The 24,162-nt window shown below is 35.2% G+C and overlaps 3 protein-coding genes and 1 long non-coding RNA gene across 4 annotated transcripts; all 4 read left to right on the top strand.

Moving 5' to 3' along the window:
• The first annotated feature begins 5,308 nt into the window (after window positions 1-5,308).
• On the top strand, window positions 5,309-5,836 carry LOC146935692 (uncharacterized). Its single transcript, XM_085749082.1, has one exon. The coding sequence runs from the start codon at window positions 5,309-5,311 to the stop codon at window positions 5,834-5,836; it is 528 nt and encodes a 175-aa protein (XP_085605208.1).
• A 2,397-nt stretch (window positions 5,837-8,233) lies between these two features.
• Window positions 8,234-10,017, top strand: LOC146935691 (serpin-ZX-like). Its single transcript, XM_085750801.1, has 2 exons — window positions 8,234-8,653; window positions 9,148-10,017. Exons 1-2 carry the CDS (start codon window positions 8,234-8,236, stop codon window positions 9,928-9,930), a joined length of 1,203 nt encoding a protein of 400 aa, XP_085606927.1. The 3' UTR covers window positions 9,931-10,017.
• Window positions 10,018-10,240: 223 nt separating this feature from the next.
• On the top strand, window positions 10,241-11,781 carry LOC146935690 (uncharacterized). Its single transcript, XR_015030327.1, has 2 exons — window positions 10,241-11,321; window positions 11,475-11,781. It is a non-coding gene; the product is annotated as an uncharacterized LOC146935690 (long non-coding RNA).
• Window positions 11,782-14,956: 3,175 nt separating this feature from the next.
• Window positions 14,957-19,878, top strand: LOC146935689 (serpin-ZXA-like). Its single transcript, XM_085749081.1, has 3 exons — window positions 14,957-15,108; window positions 17,424-18,048; window positions 18,773-19,878. Exons 1-3 carry the CDS (start codon window positions 14,957-14,959, stop codon window positions 19,520-19,522), a joined length of 1,527 nt encoding a protein of 508 aa, XP_085605207.1. The 3' UTR covers window positions 19,523-19,878.
• Window positions 19,879-24,162: the final 4,284 nt, after the last annotated feature.

Raw genomic sequence — 24,162 nt, 5'->3', positions numbered from 1 at the left:
ATGACTTTGCTGCTGGTGGCGCCCAGTCTAGACATCACTTTAGAGAGAACACTTATGCAGAGGAGAACCCCAGCACATGGATTCTGGAGGACCAGATGCAGGATTGAGTGGACTACTGATGGTCCACCTTTTGTTATTTTTCTGTTTTTGTTTCAGCATTTTGGTTATGTACTCTTAATGTTATGTTCGAACAATTTTACTTGATTTTATAAGTTTAACTCGGTTGTACCCCCCGTTTATGTAATTATTCCAGCACTTGTTTATTATTGATGAATTTGCTTGTTTAGTTGACTTTTTACAGTTTAGTAACAAACGTTTGTTCAAGTGGTATTCCAAAAGTTCAAAAGGAGGAGTGACTTGTGTTTCAAAGGCGAAGTGTACGGCAGTTAAAGGTAGGTATTCACAACTCCCAGATATCTAAACTGTAAGGATTCATGGCCAAATTTTATTTTTCAATTTACTTATATAGAATGTTCCATGCATTTACATTTCTAGAACTTGCGATTTTTCTCTACTGTTGATTGATCTTTGTCATTAGTGCACTGAGGCAAAAGTGCTTGGTCCTGTGAGCCTTTTGAAGCCTACCCTGATTATAATTGTTATATTTTATCCTTTTCTTAACCACTTTGAGCCGGTAGGATTAGAACTTTTTGTTCGGTGACAAACTACATTACAAGCTTAGAGACTTTTAGGACTTGTCCCTTATTGTTTTTCTGAGTTAGGCATTGTAGAATGTTGCTAAAGATTAAGTTTGAGGTTGCTATTGGAATTTGCAACCAACTAAGTTTGGGGTGGGGGTACTAGAGAATAAGAGAACAAGGAATGAACTTTATCATGAAAAATACACACAAAAATGGTGTATAAAAAAAATGATGAAAATATAATGAAAAAGGGACAAAACATTGAAAATCTGAGTAACTTCAAACTCGATTGTCCCAACTGTTATAAATATTCTCTAGTACCTTTGTAATTGTTGTTCTATAAGGTGAATGAATGTTGGATTGAATTTTGTGCTTAATTTCTGTAGGAATGCCTAACTCAAATTTTGCGAAGCCTACTTATCCAAATATTATCCCACCTTCACCTAAGCCCCGTTATAACCCTTAAAGACCTCAAAGTGTATTGACATAGATTTTGATTGACGTTTAGAAACTTTTCAAGCATATGGTAATATGTAGATCGCATGTCGACTATGTGTGAACCCTTTTCAATTTTTTGCGCGGAGTTGTGTATTGGTGGATGCGTACAAGTCAAACTAGCTCATCTTTAGCTAGTAAGGTGTGAACTTTTGGGTACTATCGCTTGATCAGGTAATTGTTATTTTACTGTCGATTGTCAGCTTTGCAAGTAAATTCCTTGAGGACAAGGAATGGTTTAAGTTTGGGGTTGTGATGACACCTTGTCATTATGTAATTTTTTATGTAATTTGTTCACAAAATGGAGTTCACAAGGAGACTTATGCAGCAAAAAGAGCAAAAAAACTAAAGAAAATGCAAAAAGGAAAACGTGTCATGATTTGGTAAAAATGTGACACGATTTGGGAAGCATCAGAACACTTGTTTCGACATTTAAGAAATGTGTCACGATTGGTAAAACGTGACACGATTTGGTGAAACCCTAATTCAGTTTCTTGCTCCACAAGGTGAAATCGTGTCACGATTCACTTAAAATGTGACACGATTTGGGCGATATTCTGTGCCTATTTAAGCTGAAGTCTATTCCAAAAACAAGGGTTACGAAGCAAGGAGAGCAAAGTGCGATTTTGAGACTACAAAACTGCTAAGGAGGACGATTTCTTCATCCTTCCATCACTTTGTGTATGTTTAAATTCCTCTAATGATTATGTTATTTGTAAAAACCATTATGAGTAGCTAAATCCATTAGAGGTTAGGTCTGAGATGATTCTTTGTAACCCTGATTGATACATGATGTTGTGAAACTCCACTTATTGTGAATGATATTCTAGTCTTTATTCAATTCAATTGTTCTTAATGCTTTTTATATCCTGATCAAATATAAACATGATTTAGTGAGAGCGAATGACTACTGACCATAGATTTTGACTTAGACCTATTGAATTGTTCTAATAAACATGGTTAGTCTAGGAATAGATAATCGTTTGTTAGTGATATTAGGTTAACGTGCTTAAACCTTCAAAGATTATTAGACCACCTAAGGAATTAGGGGATGTAGTTTGAGAAGAGGGTCCTAACTCAAGGGATTGATTAGGACTATTTTGTTAACTATCGTAGGATTAGAAAATCATTCATAAGAATAGGTGCATCATAACAATTAAGGGAACATCGATGATTCGAAAGACCTAAACTCATCTCTCTCTTATTCTTAAAAACCAACTTTATTTTCTGTCATTATTTTTATGAAATAATTTTTATGAAACAAACCAATCTACTGCCTAGTGGCAAACAAAATAATTTTTATACATCCTAAAGTGCAACGTAATTGAATTATTGAGATTAAAAACAGTCCTTGTGAGATCGATATTTTTACTACTTCGATAGTATTTGGTGCACTTGCCAAACGTCTATCAATTATTATTTTTTAAATTTCCCCTTTTGATTATCAAAAGTAATAAAGCTAATTACCAAAATATTAATTTCTAATGATTAGCAAGCTTTTTACGGTACACCTTTATTAAGTGTAGTAAATGGACAAATATAACACACTGATCTTCTTAAGAGACATTTAATAATAATTTTAAATTTAGAGAGGGACTTTTAAAAGTGCTTAAGAGGTAAAAGTATTTACATTTTTCATAACACACCATGAGGTTTATACTATAAAGTGATCAAATAAATTATATTTGTTCCATGTGAAGAGAGAAAGATATGGCCAACACTTATAAGTTTGTGTATGCTATAATCTTTTTTATTTTCCTATTTCTTGTTGCAAATAATGTTGAGGGTAATTATTTTTCCATCCTTTTCAAATTTCCTTCTTTAGTTTGTAGTTTGTATATAATCTTTATTTCATTTTGCAAACATTATTTAATTATATATATTATTTCACTGTAGGATATGTTGTTTGTAGAACTGATAATGATTGCCCAGAAAATACTGAGGTTCGAAAGTATGAGTGCATTGATGGCATATGTAAATTGACTAGAGTTCTCAACGGATAGTATATGAGTCTCATACTCAAGATATTACAATTACACTATGCATGGAAGAGTGAGTTCTTACAGTAGCAAAAAGATATATGGAATATATATTTTGCCAAAATACTTTATAGTTACCATTTAGTTATTGTCCTGGATCCCAATAAATATTTTTTATTTAGTTTTTAGTTTTTTTATCAACAATTCACCATAGCCTTTAATTTAAGAATATGACATTCTATTTACAGACCTACCACATATAACTTTAATTTTATATCATAATAATGTTACGCTTATGAATTTTCAACAATGCTATTTATGTTTCTTTTGAACGGAGAGTTCACCGTCCCAAAAAAAATGGAACTTTGATTTCCCTATAAAATTTTCATAGCATGTTGCTTTATTCCAAACTTCCAATACCTTATCTTGATTTTTTAATATTATAAATTTATATTTTATTCATCCGATATTAAAAAATCTAAACATTTTTAAATGTCTTTTCATAATATTTTAAACATACTTGAACAGAATCTTTTAAGAATTCAGAAAGTTTAAGGATAAATAAAGTAATTGATATTAGTAATGTCGCGTATGATGACGTTGAACCGAAACCGGCCAAAAATGAAGCTTCCGGTGAAGGTTCCAGCGATGTCAAACCAACCGTTAATTTGAAACCGTTTTAAGTCCAAATTCCAATTCAAGTTCGAATTGGTAAAATTGAAGAACCTAAACCGGTACCTATCGGTGTTATTTGTGAAGCTCGCGACACCGCCTCATTTTTGACAACAAATGCAAGATGGAGAGAGCGAGAAGAGTTACTTACTTGGGTTCGTCGACAAGGGGTAAAGGCCGGATCTGGTGTTTGTATAGATAAATCCGTTTTAAAAAGACCGTACTTGACGATGCACTGTGAAAGGAGTGGGATATACAAGCCACCTAAGACAAGGAAGAAACCGAACCTTGAAGGCATCGACTCAAGGAAATGTAATTGTCCGTTTAGGTTTAAAGGTTTCTTTGATAAAGATACAAATGATTGGTGGCTTGCAATGCTTTGTGGAATGCACAACCATGACTTGGAGGAAAAGTTACAAGGACACCTTATTGTGGGTAGACTTAGTGCGGAGGAGAAGAAAAAGTTATCGAAATGACAAAGAGCTTGACGGTGCCTCGGAATATTCTCACCAATTTGAAGCAAAATAACGAAGAAAGTGTGACAACAATCAAGCAAGTGTACAATGTGCGAACAAGATGGCGCAAGGGGGAAAGAGGTGACACGACGGAGTTGCAATTCTTGATTTCGAAGCTGGTGGAGCATAAATATGTCTATTACACAAGATGCAATAGTGAGGAAACCACTCTTGAAGACATCTTTTTTGCTCATCCGGAGTCAATTAAATTGCTCAACACCTTTCCGACCATTTTGGTCATGGACTCTACATACAAAACCAACAACTAACTAATGTCGTTGTTTGAGATAGTTGGTTGCACCTCTACAAAAATGACGTATTCCGTTGGTTTTGCCTTTCTTCACTTTGAACTAGAGGATAACTTTGCTTGGGCACTTACGATGTTGAAAGGTCTCTTGTCCTCAAAAGACAACATGCCTAAGGTGATTGTCACCGATAGGGATGGTGCTTTGATGAATGCCGTTGACACAATTTTCCCTGAAACATACACCATGCTTTGTTATTTTCATATTGGGAAGAATGTAAGGGCTAAGTGCATCACGGATTGTAGAGTTCACCCAAAGCCTCCTAAGGGTGCAAAGGTTGACAAGAAAGAATTGAAGAAGAACAAGGTGAAGAATAGAAAGTTGTTGAGAAAGTCGTGATCGCTTGGAGAGAGTTGGTCGAATCTCCTACGGAGGAATCATATGCAAGTAATTTATTGAAATTCAAAGAGGTATGCATGCCATTTCTGGAATTCATTAAATATGTTGAAACCACGGTTTTGAACCTTAAGGAAAAATTTGTGAGGGCATGGACGAATAAAGTCTTGCATCTAGGGTGTAGAACCACCAACATTATTGAATCGGCTCATGGAGTGTTGAAAAGATATTTGAGGAGTAGCGTGGGTGATTTGGCATCATGTTGGGATGAAATTTGCAAGATGTTGGTCGTGCAATTTGGTGAGATACAAGGAAGTTTTGGGAGGAACAAAACGGTCTTTGAACACAAATACAAAAAAATCAAGATGACGAGAGAGTTGGAGGGTTATAACAAAATCTTGAATGGTTTATACCCTCCAAAATGTACAATTGGTGTTGCGCCGGTAAATAAGTGGATGACCACTCCGGATATGGGTCACATTATTGCTTCTTGCTACAAAAGACCTGTTGTTCTATTGACTTTGCTTGAAATGGGTGGTGCATGTGAGACATATTTCCCAATCCGAAGTGCTCCTCCACTTAATCCACATTCCAACATCATGTATCTTTGCTTAATTCCTGACCACTATCTTCATGTTATTTTGAAGGAAGGTTGTCTGTTACCACCGAGTTGTAGGGAGTGGATGAAAAACAAGATTAGTGAGGCGAAGAATTGGCATTTTGCATTTTTAGATAGACAAAATGCTTACAATGAACTCATATCCAATGAGCCGAAGCCGCCAAAGAAACCAACAAATGAGCATAATCCAATTGTTTGTGTTGATACTCCCACCCGCAAAAAAAGGAACAAGAATTTGAATGGACGGAAGACATGGAAGAAGACGACAATTTAGGAATGTCACTAGATCTCTTAGATAGGTTATTATAGGTTAGGATAGTTATAGGTCGGTCGGTGTTCGTTATATTTTTTGGTGGTATTACACCCCGACGTATTTTTTGGTGGCCGGTTATGTAATTTGGATATTTGTGGCCAATATGTAACTAATATTATATATGTTAAATGAAATGGATTATTTTTTTGGTGGCCGGTTATGTCACACCAATTATTGCTCGCATTACTTACTTTGTCAATAATTATTTAACTACTTATTTTATATCATTTCTCTCATATTTGTTTTTCATTATATTTTTGTGAAGTGAAACATGTCTGAAGATGCACAAGATCCGGTTAAACTTGAAGTTCGTTATGCAGATGTTAAAAAAAGGGCTTGGTTGAATGCAAACCCCACACAAGTTGGACGAGTTGAAGGCGAAACTTGACGCCTTCTTTATCCAAATTGGTTCAAATCATATAACACGTGATGTGATCGTAAATGTGTCAGGCCTGGACTTGGGGGAGGATAATGAAGAGGACTTCTGGAAGACCGTGTATTATCCACAACTTCTCAAAGATGATAGCGACGTTGATTTCATGTTTAGGGTAATGGTTGAGAATAATACTTTGTATCTTTTTGTCCGATCCATTGAAGTGTAATCATTATTTAAGTGTAATAGTGTAATGTTTGACCGTTTATGTGAGATTATGTAATTTTATAAATTTATGGACAAATTTGTGTAATTTGGATCGTTTACGTGTCATTAAGTGTGTTTAAATGATTACGGGTCATTACCGGCGAATTTGTGTAATTTGGACCGTTTGGATCGTTATGTGTGATTATGTGATTGTGAAAAAAAACGATGTTTTTGTGTAATTTTGATAGATTGTGTCGTATTATCTAATAATCTTTTTAAACTGGCGTAAGTCAGTTCAATTACGAGCATCTTAAGGTTACAGGTCTTTGATGACACATATTGCATTCAATGCATATCAGTACAACATTTACTGCACTACTAATATATCAGTAGTGCGTGAGTTAACTAGCGCAAGTGTTAACACTATGTGAGTTAACTAGCGCAGTGTTTTACATTTGCGCATCTTATTTTGCGCAACGTTAGTTAACTAGCGCATAGTTTTACACTTGCGTTAGTTAACTAGCGCAAGGGTAAATTTGGAACGGCTGCAGGGCTTGAGCAAAATGTGTTGGGTGAAGTGCAGAATTCTGTATTTTATCAACCCTGATTGTAGCAAAGATATCTTGGGCCTCACGTTTGGTATGTATTCTTAACCCTAGTTGTAGTATCAAATAAAATTTAAAAACTTATTGTTATATGAATGCCTATTATTGCCGACTCAGCTATCCTCTTCAGTTCTCTGCTTCAGTTTTGTAAGTCAATTTATTTCTTTATTTTCTGATTTCGATTTTTCTTGAGGAGTAATGGGAAAATTAGTTATGCACTTTTTCTACGATGTAGCCCCTTATTTTTGTTGTGAATTTTTTTTTTTCAATTTATGTTGTGAAATCTAAAAAGAAACTCTCTAAAACCTAAAAGTATCATGAGAGTGATTTTTTTTTGTTTACCCTCTGATTCTTAAGAAAAATGAATCTTATTAATATGAAGGTATAGAGTGAATTAAATAACGCTTTGTCAATAATTATTCTTACAAAAAAGTAAACTCAAACATTGTGGAAAGATGAAAAAACTGATAATTATTTGATGTAAAAACCTAAAAGCATCAATGGAGGGAGTTTTGATGAACAAAGAAGTGAAAGAACAAAAAAAAAAGTTGTATAAAATTAAACGGCTAACCCGTTTAACCTGACCCGAGGGTACCGGTTTAGGGGTTCGGATAATACATCAATTCGGGGGAATATAAATAGTAAAGCCCGGGAAGAACTCATTTCTCATAGTCTCTTCCTCTTCTTCATTTCCTTATTCTCTCTCTCTCCAAAACCCTAATTTCCTCTCTCCGTCACACCGTCCGCGTCTCCTCGTCCTCTGCTTCATGGTAACTCTTTCGTTATTTAAGTTTCTGTCTTTTTAATGCAATAACCTGTGATTTTAATAATACAAACAATAATAATATTTACAATGCTGAAATGTATTAATATAGGTCAGTGAAGCAATGTCACAAGAAAATATGGAATCCAATTAGTTAAAATATGAAATCCGATTAGTTAAAATAACACACAAAAACTATTATTATTGAATTGAATAGCTAGTTCACTCTCTCTATTGATTTGGTATGTTGTTCGTTGTTTTGATTTGGTATGTTGTTCGTTGTTTGCTAGTTTAATCATGTTTAAGTTACTTCACAAATAGAAATCTTAAATTGCTATTTTTTATTTATTTTTACTTATTTGTTCGGTTTAATTTTCGTTGCTGCGTTGTAAAATCAAAAGAAAGGAACCATGGCTCACAGTGAATCAAAGCCCAAAGAGAAAAGAATGATACTTGAATCAATCAGTAACCAAACAAAAGTTTCCCTCAGAATCGCCAAACATCTCTTCTCTAAAGAATCAGAGAAGAACATTGTGTTTTCCCCACTTTCCCTCCAAGTTGCGCTCAGCATGATCGCTGCTGGCTCTGACGGACCCACAAGAGAACAGCTTCTCGACTTCCTTCTCTCCAAATCAACTGATCATCTCAACTCCTTTGCTTCTCATCTCGTTTCTGCCATCCTCTCCAATGCTGCTCCCTCCGGTGGTCCTTGCCTCTCTTTCGTCAATGGAGTGTGGGTTGATCAAAGCCGTTCTCTGCAACCTTCCTTCCAACAAATCGTATCTAATGATTATAAGGCCACCTTGTCGTCTGTTGATTTCAAGAACAAGGTATGTATTGTATATCTCCCTCTTTTCATTGCAATCCATGCCCTACTTTGATTTCTTGCTAATCACAAACGATTGGTTTTATTTTTATTTTGTTTCACTTTCTTTAGAGAAAATGTTATTTTAAACATAGATAGTCATCGTTGTCTCCTTTTAATAAAAAAAAAAATAGTAGTTGTTTATTTCATCACAAAGTAGGCTCATATTTATAATTGCTTTATATTCAGATAGTACAACTTGATGAAAGCAATTCCATGTATGTGAGGAACCTTTGTTATTCAAATGCCTCTTATAGTTTTATATTACTGATTAGAAGTAAAATTTGATGATCCTTTGGCATACAACTATTCAACTAGAATGATTTTAGAGCATCAAATATCAAGTTTTATGAAAGCAATTGACGGATACAACTTTCTTTAACTTTTTGTCTTCTAGCATCCAACTTATTTAGCAACATAATTGCATAACTGGTTTTTGTATTTTATATGGTTTTAAAGGCTACCGAAGTGCTTGAAGAAGTGAATTTATGGGCTGAAAAAGAGACAAATGGTTTGATAAAAAATCTACTTCCACCCGGCTCAGTTGATGACTTAGTTGTGCTCATCGGTGCGAATGCACTGTACTTTAAAGGAGCATGGGAGGAGCAGTTCGATATTTCAGATACAGAGGACTATGATTTTCACATTCTGAATGGCAACTCTGTCAAGGTTCCCTTCATGACCAGTTATTATGAGAAGCAATTTATCAGTGTTTTTGATGGTTTTAAGATCCTTCGTCTTCCTTATGAGCAAGGTGAAGACAAACGTCAATTCTCTTTTTACATTTTTCTTCCTGATGCAAAAGATGGATTGTTAAGTTTGATTGAGAAGGTAGCTTCCGAATTTGAGTTTTTACAACACAAGCTTCCTCGTCAAAAAGTTCAAATTAGTGCCTTCCGGATTCCAAGATTCAATATTTCTTTCGAACTTGAAACTTCTACTATGCTGATGGAGCTAGGAGTGGTTTTACCTTTTTTAGATATTGGAGGTGTGGCAAAAACGGTGGCTGGTGAAAGCCTTGTCGTTTCCAAGATATTTCACAAGTCTTTTATTGAAGTAAATGAAGCAGGTACTGAAGCTGCTGCGGCAACTGCTTTCAAAGATGAGGAGTATGGTTGTTCCTGTGACGACACTCCGAAGATAGAATTTGTGGCTGATCACCCTTTCTTGTTTTTGATCAGAGACGATCTGTCTGGAACTGTACTCTTCATTGGACAAGTTCTCAATCCTCTTGTCATGTAATCTTAACTTCCAATTATGGAGTCAATAGGATCACCCATTAGATAAAGTGGAGAACTTCCCTAAAAAAAAAAAAAAAAAAAAAAAAAAGATAAAGTGGAGAATTTATATTTTTATTAAGAATTTATTTTTGGGTTAAATATGTTTTCGGTCCCTACATTTTACGCCACTTTGAAGAATAGTCCCTACAATTTAATAAATGTTTTTAAAATCCCTATATTTTACTCCGTTAGTGACATTTGGTCCCTGCCGTCTATTTGTTAACGGAACGCTAATGTGGAATATTGTGGGCCCATTTTTTTTTTTTTGACAAGAGGGCCCATTTTTTTTAAAAGTTGGCAACTTGGCATGTGTAATTATAAAATAAAAAGAATCCTATTTTTTTTAATATTTGTTATAAACTTAAAATTATTTTGAAACTGAAGATAAAAAGAAGAAAAAAAAAACTCAATCCCCTTTAACCTTTACTTTTCCTCACTTCCCGTAATTTTTCCTATTGTTGTTGCCCTTTCACAAGCTCCCTTCTCTTCTCCTTCTACCTCCTCATGCTCTATCAGTTTTTTGATTTATTTCTTCAACTTCAATAATCAAAACCCAAAATTGAAAAAGAAATCTAATTACAGATCCTCTCGCCAAAATTTCATCTGGCGGCAACAACCCATCGTCGTCATCGATGGCAGTCGGAACCTGTTAACACCACAAGGATTGCGGACCGAAACTTCGATAGTGATTTAATCGTAAATGAAAAAAAATAGGTTGTGGTGTTAATGGTAAATGTTGGGTTATGGTATTCCATGGTCGATGATGATGATGATGATACCGAGTGGGTGTGGATCTGGGTTGTTCAAATTGGTTCCCGCGAAAACAGTGTCCAACAATCATTTTCCGATGGCAGAGGGAGTTAAAGAGGGTGGTGGGTCTTGGTCGCAGTAACCAGAAGAGCAGAAGGGATTTCACTTTTAATTTTAGGTGTTTTAATTACGGGTTTTGAATTTGTTCTAGGTTTGTTGAAGTTCTTGGAGATGTATCTGTTATTGGATCTGTTTTGTTTTTGTTTTGAGTGGTTGTTGTGACTTTAGTTATGTTAGTAGAGAGGAGATAGAAGAAGAAGAAGAAGGATACAGTGGTGTTAGGTGAAGATGATGGATAGGAAGACAAGGAGATTGATGGTGGTGGTGGTGGAGAGGACATAGAAAAAGAAGAAGGATACGGTGGTGTTGGGTGGTAATAATGTTTTTTTTTTTAATTTAAATTTTTAATGCCACATCACCATTCTGTTTGGTGACTGAGAATAATTTAACGGCAGGGACTATTTATGCTAACGGAATAAAAATGTGGGCATTTTAAAAACATTTATTGAATTGTAGGGACTATTCTTCAAAGTGGCGTAAAATGTAAGTACCAATAACATATTTAACCCTTTATTTTTTATGAAGATAGTTTACTGTTTGGATGCCTATTCTAACTATTTCTAGACTTTGTTGTTCCTGTGACGACACTCCGAAGATAGAATTTGTGGCTGATCACCCTTTCTTGTTTTTGATCAGAGAAGGTTTGTCTGGAACTGTACTCTTCATTGGACAAGTTCTCAATCCTCTTGACATGTGATCTTAAACTTTCCATTATGGAGTCAATAGGATCACCCATAGATAAAGTGGGGAATATTTTATTTTTATTAAGAATTTATTTTTTATGATGATGGTTTACTGTTTGGATACCTATTCTAACTATTTCTAGTCTTTGTTTGATTTTAGGTGGAAGTAATATCTTACTTATTTATCTATATTTCCATGTAAGAAACTTGTGGCCACCTGAAAAGGCAAAAGAAATATTAAAATGCCACTTATTTATATATATTTTCATGTAAGAAACTTATGAGTTTAGAACTGCTACTTAGTTGAGTTTAAAAATTAACAAAACATGCTATTGCGGATTAAAGTTCTGCTTCATTTGGTATAATAAGCCAATCCTATATGTCCAATGCTGCTATCACTTATGTCTAACCAAAGTTTCTGCAAGATTATGTAGAAATTTTACCCAATCTGATGTAGGATGGTTTTCTTAGTAATTTAGTAGTATTTTATTATTTAAACCTAATTTTCTAGAACTTTCTATTTTGTTTTTAGTTTGTTATTATTGACCCATTAGGGTTTGTTATTTACCTATTTAAGCTTAACAGTTGTAGCCTAAGGGTTAACTTGTATTCAATCAATAATATATTAGAGAGTTTTTCTTAATTTCTAGTGGATTCCGGAACCCTGTTTTCACAAGTTTGTCGCTTGCAAACTTGTTTCTTTTCAATCTATGTTTAGTGCTTGTTAGCCTACGCTTCTGTACTGCGTCACAATCAAAATGTCTTAAGAGTTAAAGTAATCTCAATTTGAAGTTTCAACATTTCAATCAAATTTCATACACTAAAGCTTTCTCCCTTTCCATATTGACAAGTCTATTATCTACTACTACGCGTATATAGACCTAATCAGGGGTGGATGCTTTCATACTCAAGGGGTGGCTATGGCTACCCCAAAGAGAAAAAAACCATTGAATAAGTAGGTATATTTGTATACTTAGCTACCCCTAATAATGAATAGTTGGCTACCCCAAGTTTTATAATAGCTAAAAAAATAAGTAATTAGTACATTATAACCTTTTATATTCCATTATTGTTGCTTGAAGTACATTTTATATAAGTAACAGTTGTTGTGATTTAATTTTTTGCTTATTGGTAAAATTTACTATTAATTTTAAAAAATATTTATTTCGCTTTATATGTGGCCACCTCAAGAAAATTTTGCTAGCTTCGCCGCTGGACCTAATTCAAGTATTTACCTACACTAGAGGTGTTAGCTCAACAATAAGAGCTTAGCCTTCTAACATCAGTATTGAGTTCGAATCCCTCTAGGGGCGGTTGTAACGGCCATTAATGCCACTTGAAAATTTACGTGAAAATTGTTTTTAAATTAAAAATTAAAAGAATATTTAAAAATTTTCCCTCAAAAAAAAATATTTAAAATTTATAGATTCAATCTTGGGCCTCAAGTAATGGTATGTATTCTTAACCCTAGTTGTAGCAAAGAAGATTAGTATCAAATTTAAAAACTTATGCTATAAAGCGTTAGAGAAGGCGCACACATCATCTTGCCGATTTTCTCTATCCTCTTTTAGCTATCTGCTACAGTTTTGTAAGTCAATTTATTTATTTCTTTTTTTACTTCGATATCTATTGAATTGTTATGCTCTTTTTCTACGATGCATTTTTTCTAATGAATCTTCAACTTTGAAAACAACTATTATTTCATTTAGTTAAAGATGTTAACTCGCTTGAACGATGTAGATTCGTAAAATAGCACACAAAAACCAAAGAGATCATGTGTTTAGGTTTGAATTCCTTTGTGGTACCGCCACTACTAGAAAAATCCTAAATACTGACGGAATTTAGAGACGGATTTTAATCTGTCTCCATTAGCGACGGAATTAGAGACCGAATTTAATGTGCTGAGACGGAAGTTCAGATTTTACCATTAGAGAGAATTTAGAGACGGTTGTTTCCGTAACTAACAGTTTCCGTGTCTACACCCGTCTCTAACAAACATAATTTATTATTTTAAAATCAAAACACATGTAAAAATGTCCAGAGACCGAATTATTCCGTCTCTACAAAAATATAATTTAAAATAATGGGGCTCCCAAAATTAAGCTTTCACACCAAATTAAACAATCCCTCCAGCCAAAAATTTCCCCCCATCATGAAAGACTGAAAACCCACCCTCGACCCCCAAGCGAACCCTAACCCTCTCTATTGCAAAATCCACCAACAACACGAAGCTCTCCACAATCATACCCCTGCGAGCGAGTCTTGTGAATATTGGCGAGAGGTCTTTTTTGGACTGCGTTTTGTCTCATCTAACTCATTTCTTCTTGCCATTTAGCATCAGATCTGAACAACTTCGATTGAGTGGGTATGTTTTTCTTCTTCTTTCTTAATTTTCCTAAGATTACAGTTTTGTGTTATGATTTCGTTTCTCGAATCATTCGATTTCATTGTTTGTAGAATGGCCAAAGAGGAATTCAAAGCAGGGGTTCCTGAATCCATTTTGACGAGGCAAAAAGGAATGGGGAATGCCCATTGAAGAAGAAATTGGAACTTGAATCATTGAAGAAGAAGAGATCTGAAACAAGGGAACTCATTTGGAGTTGAGCCAAACAATACGCTAAAGAATACGATGTTGGGTATTAAAATTATTTTAACTTTTAATTTAATTTAATTCGATAAACAATTTATTTATATACTTATTTACTTAATCTGGATTAAACAAAGGGAGTTGATTAGGTTGAACTTTGAAGTGTGAAGCTAAACTTAAGGGTGGATTTTATGTTGACCCTGAAGCTATATTCTTGTTCATTATCATTGTTATCGACCCACAATTAAGGATTATTTTTCAACTATTATGTTTGAGACCAGTAACTTTCAGATTGATGTTTTTTATAACTTAATGAATTGGCTTTATTTTTTATGGATGCTGATCGATTAGTAACTTCATTGGCTGATTGAGAAATTTGTCAAGGTCTGTTTGTGTACCATTTATAATGTTAAATAAAATAGTATGTTGGTTCATAGAAGAACACACACACACACACATATATATATATATATATATATATATATATATATACACACACACTTGTGATTGTATATACAAGTGAGTGTTGTACTTGCATCTCGTTGTTTTTGCGTGATGTGCATGCACCGCATATTTGTAGTTGTGTTAGTGTTGAATATGTTTTTGAGGTGCTGAATTTTTGCTACACAATATATTTATAGGTTGTGTGCTTGTGTTTATATTTTCCTTATGTCTATTGTATGAATTGTAAATTGTAGCTTTGAAACCTATTTATGGAACAAGTAGTTTGTGTTTGCTTATATCTACTACTTGAACTCCAAGGTGATTGAAACAATTATCAAGTTCAAGGTAATTGAAACAATCATGGTTTAATTTGGATCTTACTTATTTGATTTTATTTTGTAGATATGGAGTCTTCATGTTGTCCACAACCCAAGATACCATCTCCAACTTCATCTGCTACCTCTAAGGGAAAACCAAAGGTTTCACTAGTTAATGAAGGAATGACGAATATCCAAGAAATAGCGGATGGAGAAAGGTTGTCTCTGCTACACAACAGGTATCTTAGCAAATAAAGATCCTTAGAGCTGCTGAAGGAACATTTAGTTTACAAGGGAAATACATATGGGATTATGTGAGTAAGTCAAGATGGGGATTATGTGAAGCTAGTTGAAACTTCGCTAGTTATTTTATTGCATTACAACTTACAAGTGATTTGAAACTCACCTAGTTGCTCTATATTACCAACTAATTTGTGTGTGTTTAGTGGCAGCAGCAGGGTAAGTGATTAAAATTCCGCTCACAAGTGTTTAGACAACACCAAGGTTAGTGATTAGTTTGGTTTTTTGCTGCTCATTCATAAGAATTTTTGTTTTGTTTGTTTTCGTGACAACTTTATAGTTTGTTAGCGTGTGTTCGATTAGAATCCCAACTTGAAGATTTATGTATTTTGTGAAGTTGAGACTTACGATTGAATCCCTCATGGGCCGTTATTCAATATACTAAATTTAAACTTTTAGAAACCTTAGATAATAACAATTAACACCTTTTCTTTGTTTTATGTAGAATCTTTACCTAATTGAAGTTTTCTATCTTTGATTGATTTAATAGCATTCCATTTAATTGTCCTTGAAATGGTGAGATACTAGTTCTAAATTTCAATCCAAGTTATTTATTTTTTCAATGAGTTTATCGTCAAGTATTCACTTTAGAACATGATTTGAAGGCTGTCTTTGTTATGTAGGATATTGTGGTTTGAAGGCTGATTGACTTTAGTTGGTATGCAAGGATATCCCACCTAGGTATTCAATATCAACTACTTGCTTAAGGTTTGGTTATTTGAGCATGACATCATGTTAGTAGAATAACATAAGTTTATGTCTAAACAAGGATAAGAGTGATTGTGAATTCTTTACTTACTTTGCATTCATGTCACTACATATATTAATTTTGAATATGACTTCAAGTTTTGGCAATAATGCATCTTAAATGTGATTAATTTACTAGAACAATGTTTGGGTAACTTGGGGGAAGATTGAGTAGAGAGAAGTAAAGGTGATTTTCCACCTCCAAATCCATGTTACACATGTAAGTTTTCCATACACTTTTCCTTCATATTTTTGTTGGTTTGGTAGTTAAGGGGAAAAATGTAATCCCTGTAACTTGTTTTCCTTAATACTTTGCTTGCAATTTCACTTTCATTACTTTCCTTGTAAAGGTGATTCTGAAGCTTTGTCAATTAGCTCAAGAACATATCAAGTGCATGAGATAATGATAATGGCAGTGAAGGACCCCATAGTAACAACAATTTGGAGATTTGGAAAGTTTGAGATTCATTATCATATTATTTTTAGGAAATGGATATTTTTACTTAAGTTAATTACAAACTATATTTATGTATTTTTAAGAGCACTTTTCTCTTCAATGACATTATTATGTTGGATCAAAATTTGTGTCTATACAAATAGTGAATCATAAAAAACAAAATAATGGTTGATTATTTTATTTTATTTTTTAAAAAAATTGAAGTTAGAGACGGAATTATAATCTGTCTCTGTAGAGATGGAAATGAGTTTGAATAGACACGGAATTTGGCCATCTGCAGAGACGGAATATATAATTCTTTGACGGAATTTTTCCGTGTCTAATAAGCTTAGAGACGAGAAAATTAACCACAATTCTACTTCCATCTCTAATTCCGTCTCCAATTTGTTTAGAGACAGATTTTTTGCATTTTAGAGACTGATTTCGCCCGTCTCTAATTTGGATTTTTCTAGTAGCGCTTTTTATTGAATAGCTAGTTTTATTTCTCCATTGATTTGTTTCGTTGTTCTTTGTCTGCTACTTCAATCATGTTTAACTTACTTGACAAATAGAAACTTAACATTCTTATACAAGTACTAGCGAATAGACAGGCAGGGTCGTCACGTGCTAGTCTTTCCGCTTTTTTTATTACGCTAACGTTTGAAAAAACGGTATTTCTCTTGTGAAGTTTTAATATTGATTAAAATTAAAACTATAAATGTTTTTTTCTTTCAAATTGAGGGCATTTTTTGGAAGAGAAAAGTCAGCTCAAAAGAGCTAAAAGAGTTATTTTCTTTATATATACTAGCGAAAAGACTTTCACTCTTTTTATTGCGTTGACATTTGATTAAAAGTATAAATATAAATCCTTTTACTTTCAAGTTATAACAAACTAATCATGTTTATCTAGTTGAATGACACTGACAATATAACAAAAAAAAAGTATAATATAAATCTTTGTTACTTATGCGTTCTGTTAAATTTCCATTGCTGCGTTGAAAAATCTAAAGAAGGAGAAATACTTATTTGATTCAATTTCGTTAGGGTTAAAGGTATACTTATTGTTGTTAGAATGGTGGATTCAATTGCTGCAACTTCACTCCTTGGCCATTGTCCAGTGTTTGGTGGAAATTTGATTAGGGATGTATCTGGAAAGAGGAAATCTCTCAAGTTCCCACCAGCTGAGTTTCTTGGTGGAAGGGTTTCTGTTTTACTGCCTTTGCCTAAATCCAAACAAGATAGCTTCTTGTTGTCCTCATCAATTAAGGCTCATGTCGTGCACCTTTCAACACAAGACAAATCAGAATCAATCGCAAATCTAGCCAAGGAGCTAACCAAGGGTTCCATGACCATCACAAAGCACTTGTTATCCAAACCAGAATTCAAGGAAGAGAATGTTGTGTTTTCTCCACTGTCACTCCAAATTGCTCTCAGCATCCTCGCGGATGGCTATGAGGGTCCCACACAACATAACCTACTTTCTTTCCTTGGATCAAAATCCATGGACGAACTCAACTCCTTATGCTCTCATCTCGCACTCAATGTGCTTTCCGACGCTGCTCCTGCCGGTGGTCCACGCCTATCTTCTGCAAACTCGTTTTGGGTTGAAGAAACCCTTTCTGTTTCTCCTTCTTTCAAAGAAATTGTTGCTACTGATTATAAGGCCACTGTCGCATCACTCGATTTCATAAACAGGGTACCTAGATATATTTCTGGACTGGTATGGGTAGACCATTCCCATTTGGTTGTTCAAGTTAAGCCAGCTAGCTCAGTACGTCTTCAGTCAACACTGGTTTGATTGTTCAAGTCAAGCCAGCCAGCTCAGTACGTCTTCAGTCAACACTGGTTTGATTGTTCAAGTCTAGCCAGCCAGCTCAGTACGTCTTCAGTCAACACTGGTCTGATTGTTCAAATCAAGCCAGCCAGCTAATCTCCTCTTAACTTAATACCACGTGTCACGTACGGACGATCATCGCAACTCAACTCCACGCGCCCAGTACGGAGGAGTCGCTTCCTAGTCCACGCGCGGCCGTACTTAAAGCAGACAACCAATAGAAGGCTCTGGATCACAACTCAATGTGCCTTGAATGATCAGAGAAAGGCCCATTAAATCAACACTTTGAGGACTATAAAAGGGGGAACACTTGGATGTTTGATGGGACAGATTCTAAGCAGTGAAAACAGTGTAATATTCATTTACTTCTTAAGAGTGCTCTTGAGACTCCACCTAGGACGTCTCACTGAGCAGCTCACCTGTTGTAATTAATTTGTGTTTACATACGTGAACAACTTCCTTTTTTTATTCTCTCTCCTATACTGAACAATCCTTACAATGTTGAACTCTTCTATTGAAATCCTCATGAAAAAAATTTAAATGATATTTTTGTATTATTAATTTTTTATTTTATGTTGTCGTTAAGGCTGATGAAGCTATGGAAAAAGTGAATTTATGGGTTAATAAGGAGACAAGGGGACTTATTAAACACATTCTTTCACCTGGGTCAATTGATAGATTCACCAGGCTAGTCCTTGCTAACGCACTATACTTTAAAGGAGCATGGGTTCAACCGTTAGATGCTTCCAAAACAAAAGACTATGATTTTCACCTACTCAATGACAGTTCAGTCAAGGTTCCTTTCATGACGAGTGAGAAAAAGCAATTTGTCAGTGTTTTCGATGGTTTTAAAGTTCTTCGTCTTCCCTACCAGCGAGGTAAAGATAAGCGTCAATTCTCTATGTATATTCTTCTTCCTGATGAAAAAGATGGGTTGTTGGCTTTGATTGAGAAAGTGGCTTCTGATTCTGAGTTCTTGGAACAGAAGCTTAGTTTTAAAATTTCTTTTGGACTTGAGACTGCTGACATGTTATTGCATTTAGGAGTGCTTTTACCTTTCTTTGGAGGTTTGACAAAAATGGTGGACTCTCTTGAAGGTCAAAATCTATTTGTTTCCAACATATTTCACAAGTCTTTCATTGAAGTAAATGAAGAAGGTACTGAAGCTGCTGCGGCAACTTCTTTTAGAGTAATGGCTTTTTGTTTGTCCTTCGACGACACTCCAAAGATAGATTTTGTAGCTGATCAACCTTTCTTGTTTTTGATTAGAGAAGATTTTTCTGGTACAATACTCTTTTCTGGGCAAGTGCTCAATCCTCTTGATGGGCAATCGTAACTACCAATAATAGCATCCAAGCACTCAATGGAATACTCATCAATTAGATATGATTTATGTGTATTGAAGCACAACGTGGAAAGCTTAGAATGCAAGCTATTGAATGATAAAGAAGAGGAACACACTACACCAGCTTTACTTGTCACGCAAGAAACCAAAACCCTAGAAGGAGAAAGACAGCTGTAACAGTTTTATGAGTTAGTTACAAGTGTAGCAGTTATATGATGTATGCAGTGCACAATAAGCTAGTCTAGTCTTGCAAGCCTATGTGTATAAATATCAAACACCTTGTAACAATTCATTTTTAACTGAATATATCAACTTTTACTCTCTTTTCTCTCTTTTTCTCTCTTTTCCTATTTTCTGTTAGTTTCTCAATATGGTATCAGAAGCCTTCTCTTTGGAGAAGGTGGTTACGATTCAGTTACGCATCAATTCCGCCATGGATGCGTGATTTCCAAGCTTTTCTTCATTTTTTTCGTTGTTTTCTTCTTCGCAACTTCTTCTCTGTTTCCTGATTCCTATGGCACCTCGCAACAACAATGGCGTAGGTTCATCTTATGAAGTTTCTTTGGATCAAACAAGTCCATACTTTGTTCATCCAAGTGATGGACCCTCCTCTGTGACTGTTACTCCGGTGCTGAATGGTTCTAACTACCATTCCTGGGCTCGTTCCATGAGAAGAGCTCTTGGTGGAAAAATGAAGTTCGAATTTGTTGATGGAACGATTCCTCCAGTTACTGATGATTTTGATCCTTCATTTCGCGCGTGGAATCGTTGCAATATGTTGGTACATTCATGGATCTTGAATTCAGTGGATCCTTCAATTTCTCAGTCCATCATATTCATGGAAAATGCCATGGATGTTTGGAATGACCTCAAAGAACGTTTTGCTCAGGGTGATTTGGTAAGGATTTCTGAGTTAATGCAAGAAATTTATGCTTTACAACAAGATTCAAAGTCTGTAACTACTTTTTACTCTGAATTGAAAGTGTTATGGGAAGAACTCGAAATTTACTTGCCTATACCTAGTTGTAGTTGCAGAACTCAGTGTTCTTGTGAATCAATGCGTACAGCTAGAAAGAATCATCTACTTTTGTATGCTATGAGGTTTATTACTGGATTAAATGAGAATTTTAGCATGGTTAAATCTCAGATCCTCCTTATGGATCCTCTTCCTCCTATGAATAGAATCTTTTCTATGGTGTTGCAACATGAAAGACAAGGTAACTTTGCACCCATAGCAGAAGACCCTTTGCCTTCTATTAACTCAGTGAATGGTGGAAAATCCAAGACTGGTTACTCAGGACACATGAACAAGAGTACCAATCAAGGATCTAATTTCAATTACCACAAACCTAGAGTTTGTACTTTCTGTGGAAGAAGTAATCACACAGTAGAAACATGCTATAAAAAGCATGGTTATCCTCCACATCTACAAAGAAACTACAATGGTTCACAAGCTAATCATGCCTCTGTTGAGAATGATATTGGAGAGTCATCTTCTCAACATGAATCAGGGTCAGTTGCTACAACTTCTATTACACCTGAGCAGTATGAAAAGTTGATGAGTCTGCTTCAGAATTCATCTTTTAAACAAGATTCAGCACCTGCACAAGCTTCCTCCAATCAGGTTTTCTCTATGCCAAATGGTCATACACCAAATGGTAAGCACAGTACAAGTTTCATTTTCTATTTAACCTGTCATAATTTTGCTCTAAACTCATGGATTATTGATTCAGGAGCAAGTCATCATATTTGTGGAAATCTTAAGTTGTTTCATTCATACAATGAAATTGCTCCTATGCATATTAAACTGCCTACTGGCCACTTTGCAATAGCTAAATATGCTGGAACCATTAATTTTGCACCAGATTTTTCTATTTCTCACGTGTTATATGTTCCTGAGTTTCAATTCAATTTACTATCTGTTTCAAAAATGTGTGATGCTTTGGATTGCACAGTCAATTTTAATGGTTCTCAGTGTTTCATTCAGGCAAGGAAAACTCAGAAGATGATTGGTTCTGGTGAGAGAAGAGAAGAATTGTACTACTTAACTCTTCCAAATAAGGTGGCTTGCCATGCAAGTAAAGCCAATGCAACATCTTCCCCTTTACCAGACAAAGCCCTTTGGCACTTTAGACTTGGTCATCTTTCCTTTTCTAGGATGAGTACTTTACATTCTCAATTTCCCTTTGTCCATGTAGATAGCAAAGCTACTTGTGATGTATGTCATTTTGCTAAACAAAGGAAACTTCCTTTTGCACCCAGTTGTAATAAAGCTAACAAGCCTTTTGAGCTAATACATTTTGATATTTGGGGCCCTATTTCTGTTAAATCCATTCATGGTCATTCTTATTTCTTAACTGTTGTTGATGATTTCAGTAGATTTACTTGGTTAATTCTCATGAAGTCTAAAGCTGAAACTAGACAACATGTTATCAATTTCATTACTTTAGTAGAAAATCAGTTTTCATGCAAAGTTAAAATCATCAGAAGTGAAAATGGCCCAGAATTCTCTATGCCAAGTTTTTATAATTCAAAAGGAATTTTACACCAAACTAGTTGTGTTGAAACTCCCCAACAAAATGCTAGGGTTGAGAGAAAGCATCAACATATATTGAACATTGTTAGAGCTCTCCTTTTTCAGTCAAATCTTCCAAAACAATATTGGTCCTATGCTGCTATTCAAGCTGTTTACATCATGAACAGGGTTACCAGTCCTGTTATTGACAATAATACTCCTTATTTTCTTTTATATAAACAGTTGCCTGATTTACATGCTCTCAAAGTGTTTGGTTCTCTGGTTTTTTCCTCTACTTTACAAGCACATAGAACAAAACTTGCTCCTAGAGCAAGAAAATGTGTTTTCTTGGGATATAAGCCTGGCATGAAAGGAGTAGTTTTGCTAGATATGAACAATAAGGAAATTTTCATTTCTAGAAATGTTACTCATCATGAAACCATTTTTCCTTATCAACCACTCTCATCCCCTGCTACCTGGCAATACTACTCACATAACTCTCCATCATCTGATTCTCTTTCTTCCTATGATGTCACTGATTCTCCTATTTTACTCCCCACATCTCCACCACCATCACCCATTCCTTGTGATAATGTTCACTCTTCCATCACTACCAGACCTGTTAGAACAAAACAACCTCCATCTTATTTGCAAGATTATGTGTGTAATTCTTCCTCTTCTGCATCATCACCACTCTCTTCAGGTACTCCTTACCCTATTGCATCATATCATTCACTTGCACACTTATCACCTTCCCATAAGTCTTTTTCTATGTCTGTCACCAATTGTACTGAGCCAAAAACCTACAAGGAGGCTTGTCAGTCTGAGCATTGGTTAAAAGCAATGGATTCTGAGTTAGATGCATTGGCTAAGAATGGTACTTGGACAATTGTTAACCTTCCACCTAATATTTGAAGGTGAGAAAAACACAAGAAGGGGGGTTGAATTGTGTTTTAGAAAAATTCTTCGTTTCTCCTAAAAACTGAACACACTGATCAGAAGCTAAGCGAGACAGCTTCTGAAGTGATAATCAGAATCTAAATGCAGCGGAATAAAACAGAGAGAGAGAGAAGAAGAACGACACAAAGCAATTATACTGGTTCCTTCCACAATCCGGAAGTAGTCCAGTCCCCCTTGCACTTCCAAGGAGATTTCACTATGAGTAATATCTGATTACAAATGCTCAAGCACACAAGCAAGAGACTTCCAATGCTCAAGCACACAAGCAAGAGACTTCCAATGCTCAAGCACACAAGCAAGAGACTTCCTTTGCTCAAGAACACAATCAAGAGACTTCCTGCTCAAGCACAACTGCAAGAGACTTCCTAACTAAACAAAATTACACAGAAAATTGTTTAAGGTTGAACACTTGATATACAATCAGAGGTGCTCACAATACAAATCAGATACAGACTCAATGGACTTAAGAATTTCTAAGATATGACTTTGAGACACAGAAATTCTAAGTGAATGCAGAACAATTTCAGCAGAGGTTTGGTACTTGTGAAAATCTTTGTGAGTCTTTCGTTCAGAGTTCATGCATTACCAATTCTCTAGGTCTTCACTCCTTTATATAGAGGTGTGAGAGAGACGTTGTGAAATTGCCAGCACACCAAAGAGTCGTTGTTGAAGCTTGATCTTTCACCAATAATCTTTTGCCTGATTTGGCTGTTGTCCTATGAAGAACAAATTTGAAATCCATTCCTTATCCAAAGGAACATCTATGCAGGCGAAACCGTATTCTGGAGCTGTTTTCTTGTCCTGTAGCGCGGACACAAAACAGAGTAGTGGAGAACGCGGTTGTACAATTCGTACAAAGTACAATGTCAACGCTTTCGTCCAAATTGCAAACACACGCCTTCAAACACCTTTGAAATGACCGTTGCAAACTCCACTAATCCTTTGTTTGTGTTTTCGAATCCAATAGACAGCTTTTGCATTGATAATTCTTCAATTCTTGATTCTTTGCAAATCCAGTTGATATTCAGCTTCTGGTGAAATGGCTTCTGATGAGGCAGCTTCTGATGATGCAGCTTCTGATGATATGACTTCTGCAGCTTCTGATGACGCAGCTTCTGATGATGTGGCTTCTGGACCTCTTGTCTTCAGAAGCACT

The sequence above is a fragment of the Medicago sativa genome, chromosome 3, assembly GCF_051527215.1.
Source record: "Medicago sativa cultivar Bolivia chromosome 3, Bolivia_mono, whole genome shotgun sequence".
NCBI lineage: Eukaryota > Viridiplantae > Streptophyta > Magnoliopsida > Fabales > Fabaceae > Medicago > Medicago sativa.
Note: the sequence above shows the minus strand (reverse complement) of the source record. Positions and strands in the feature narration are given on the sequence as shown.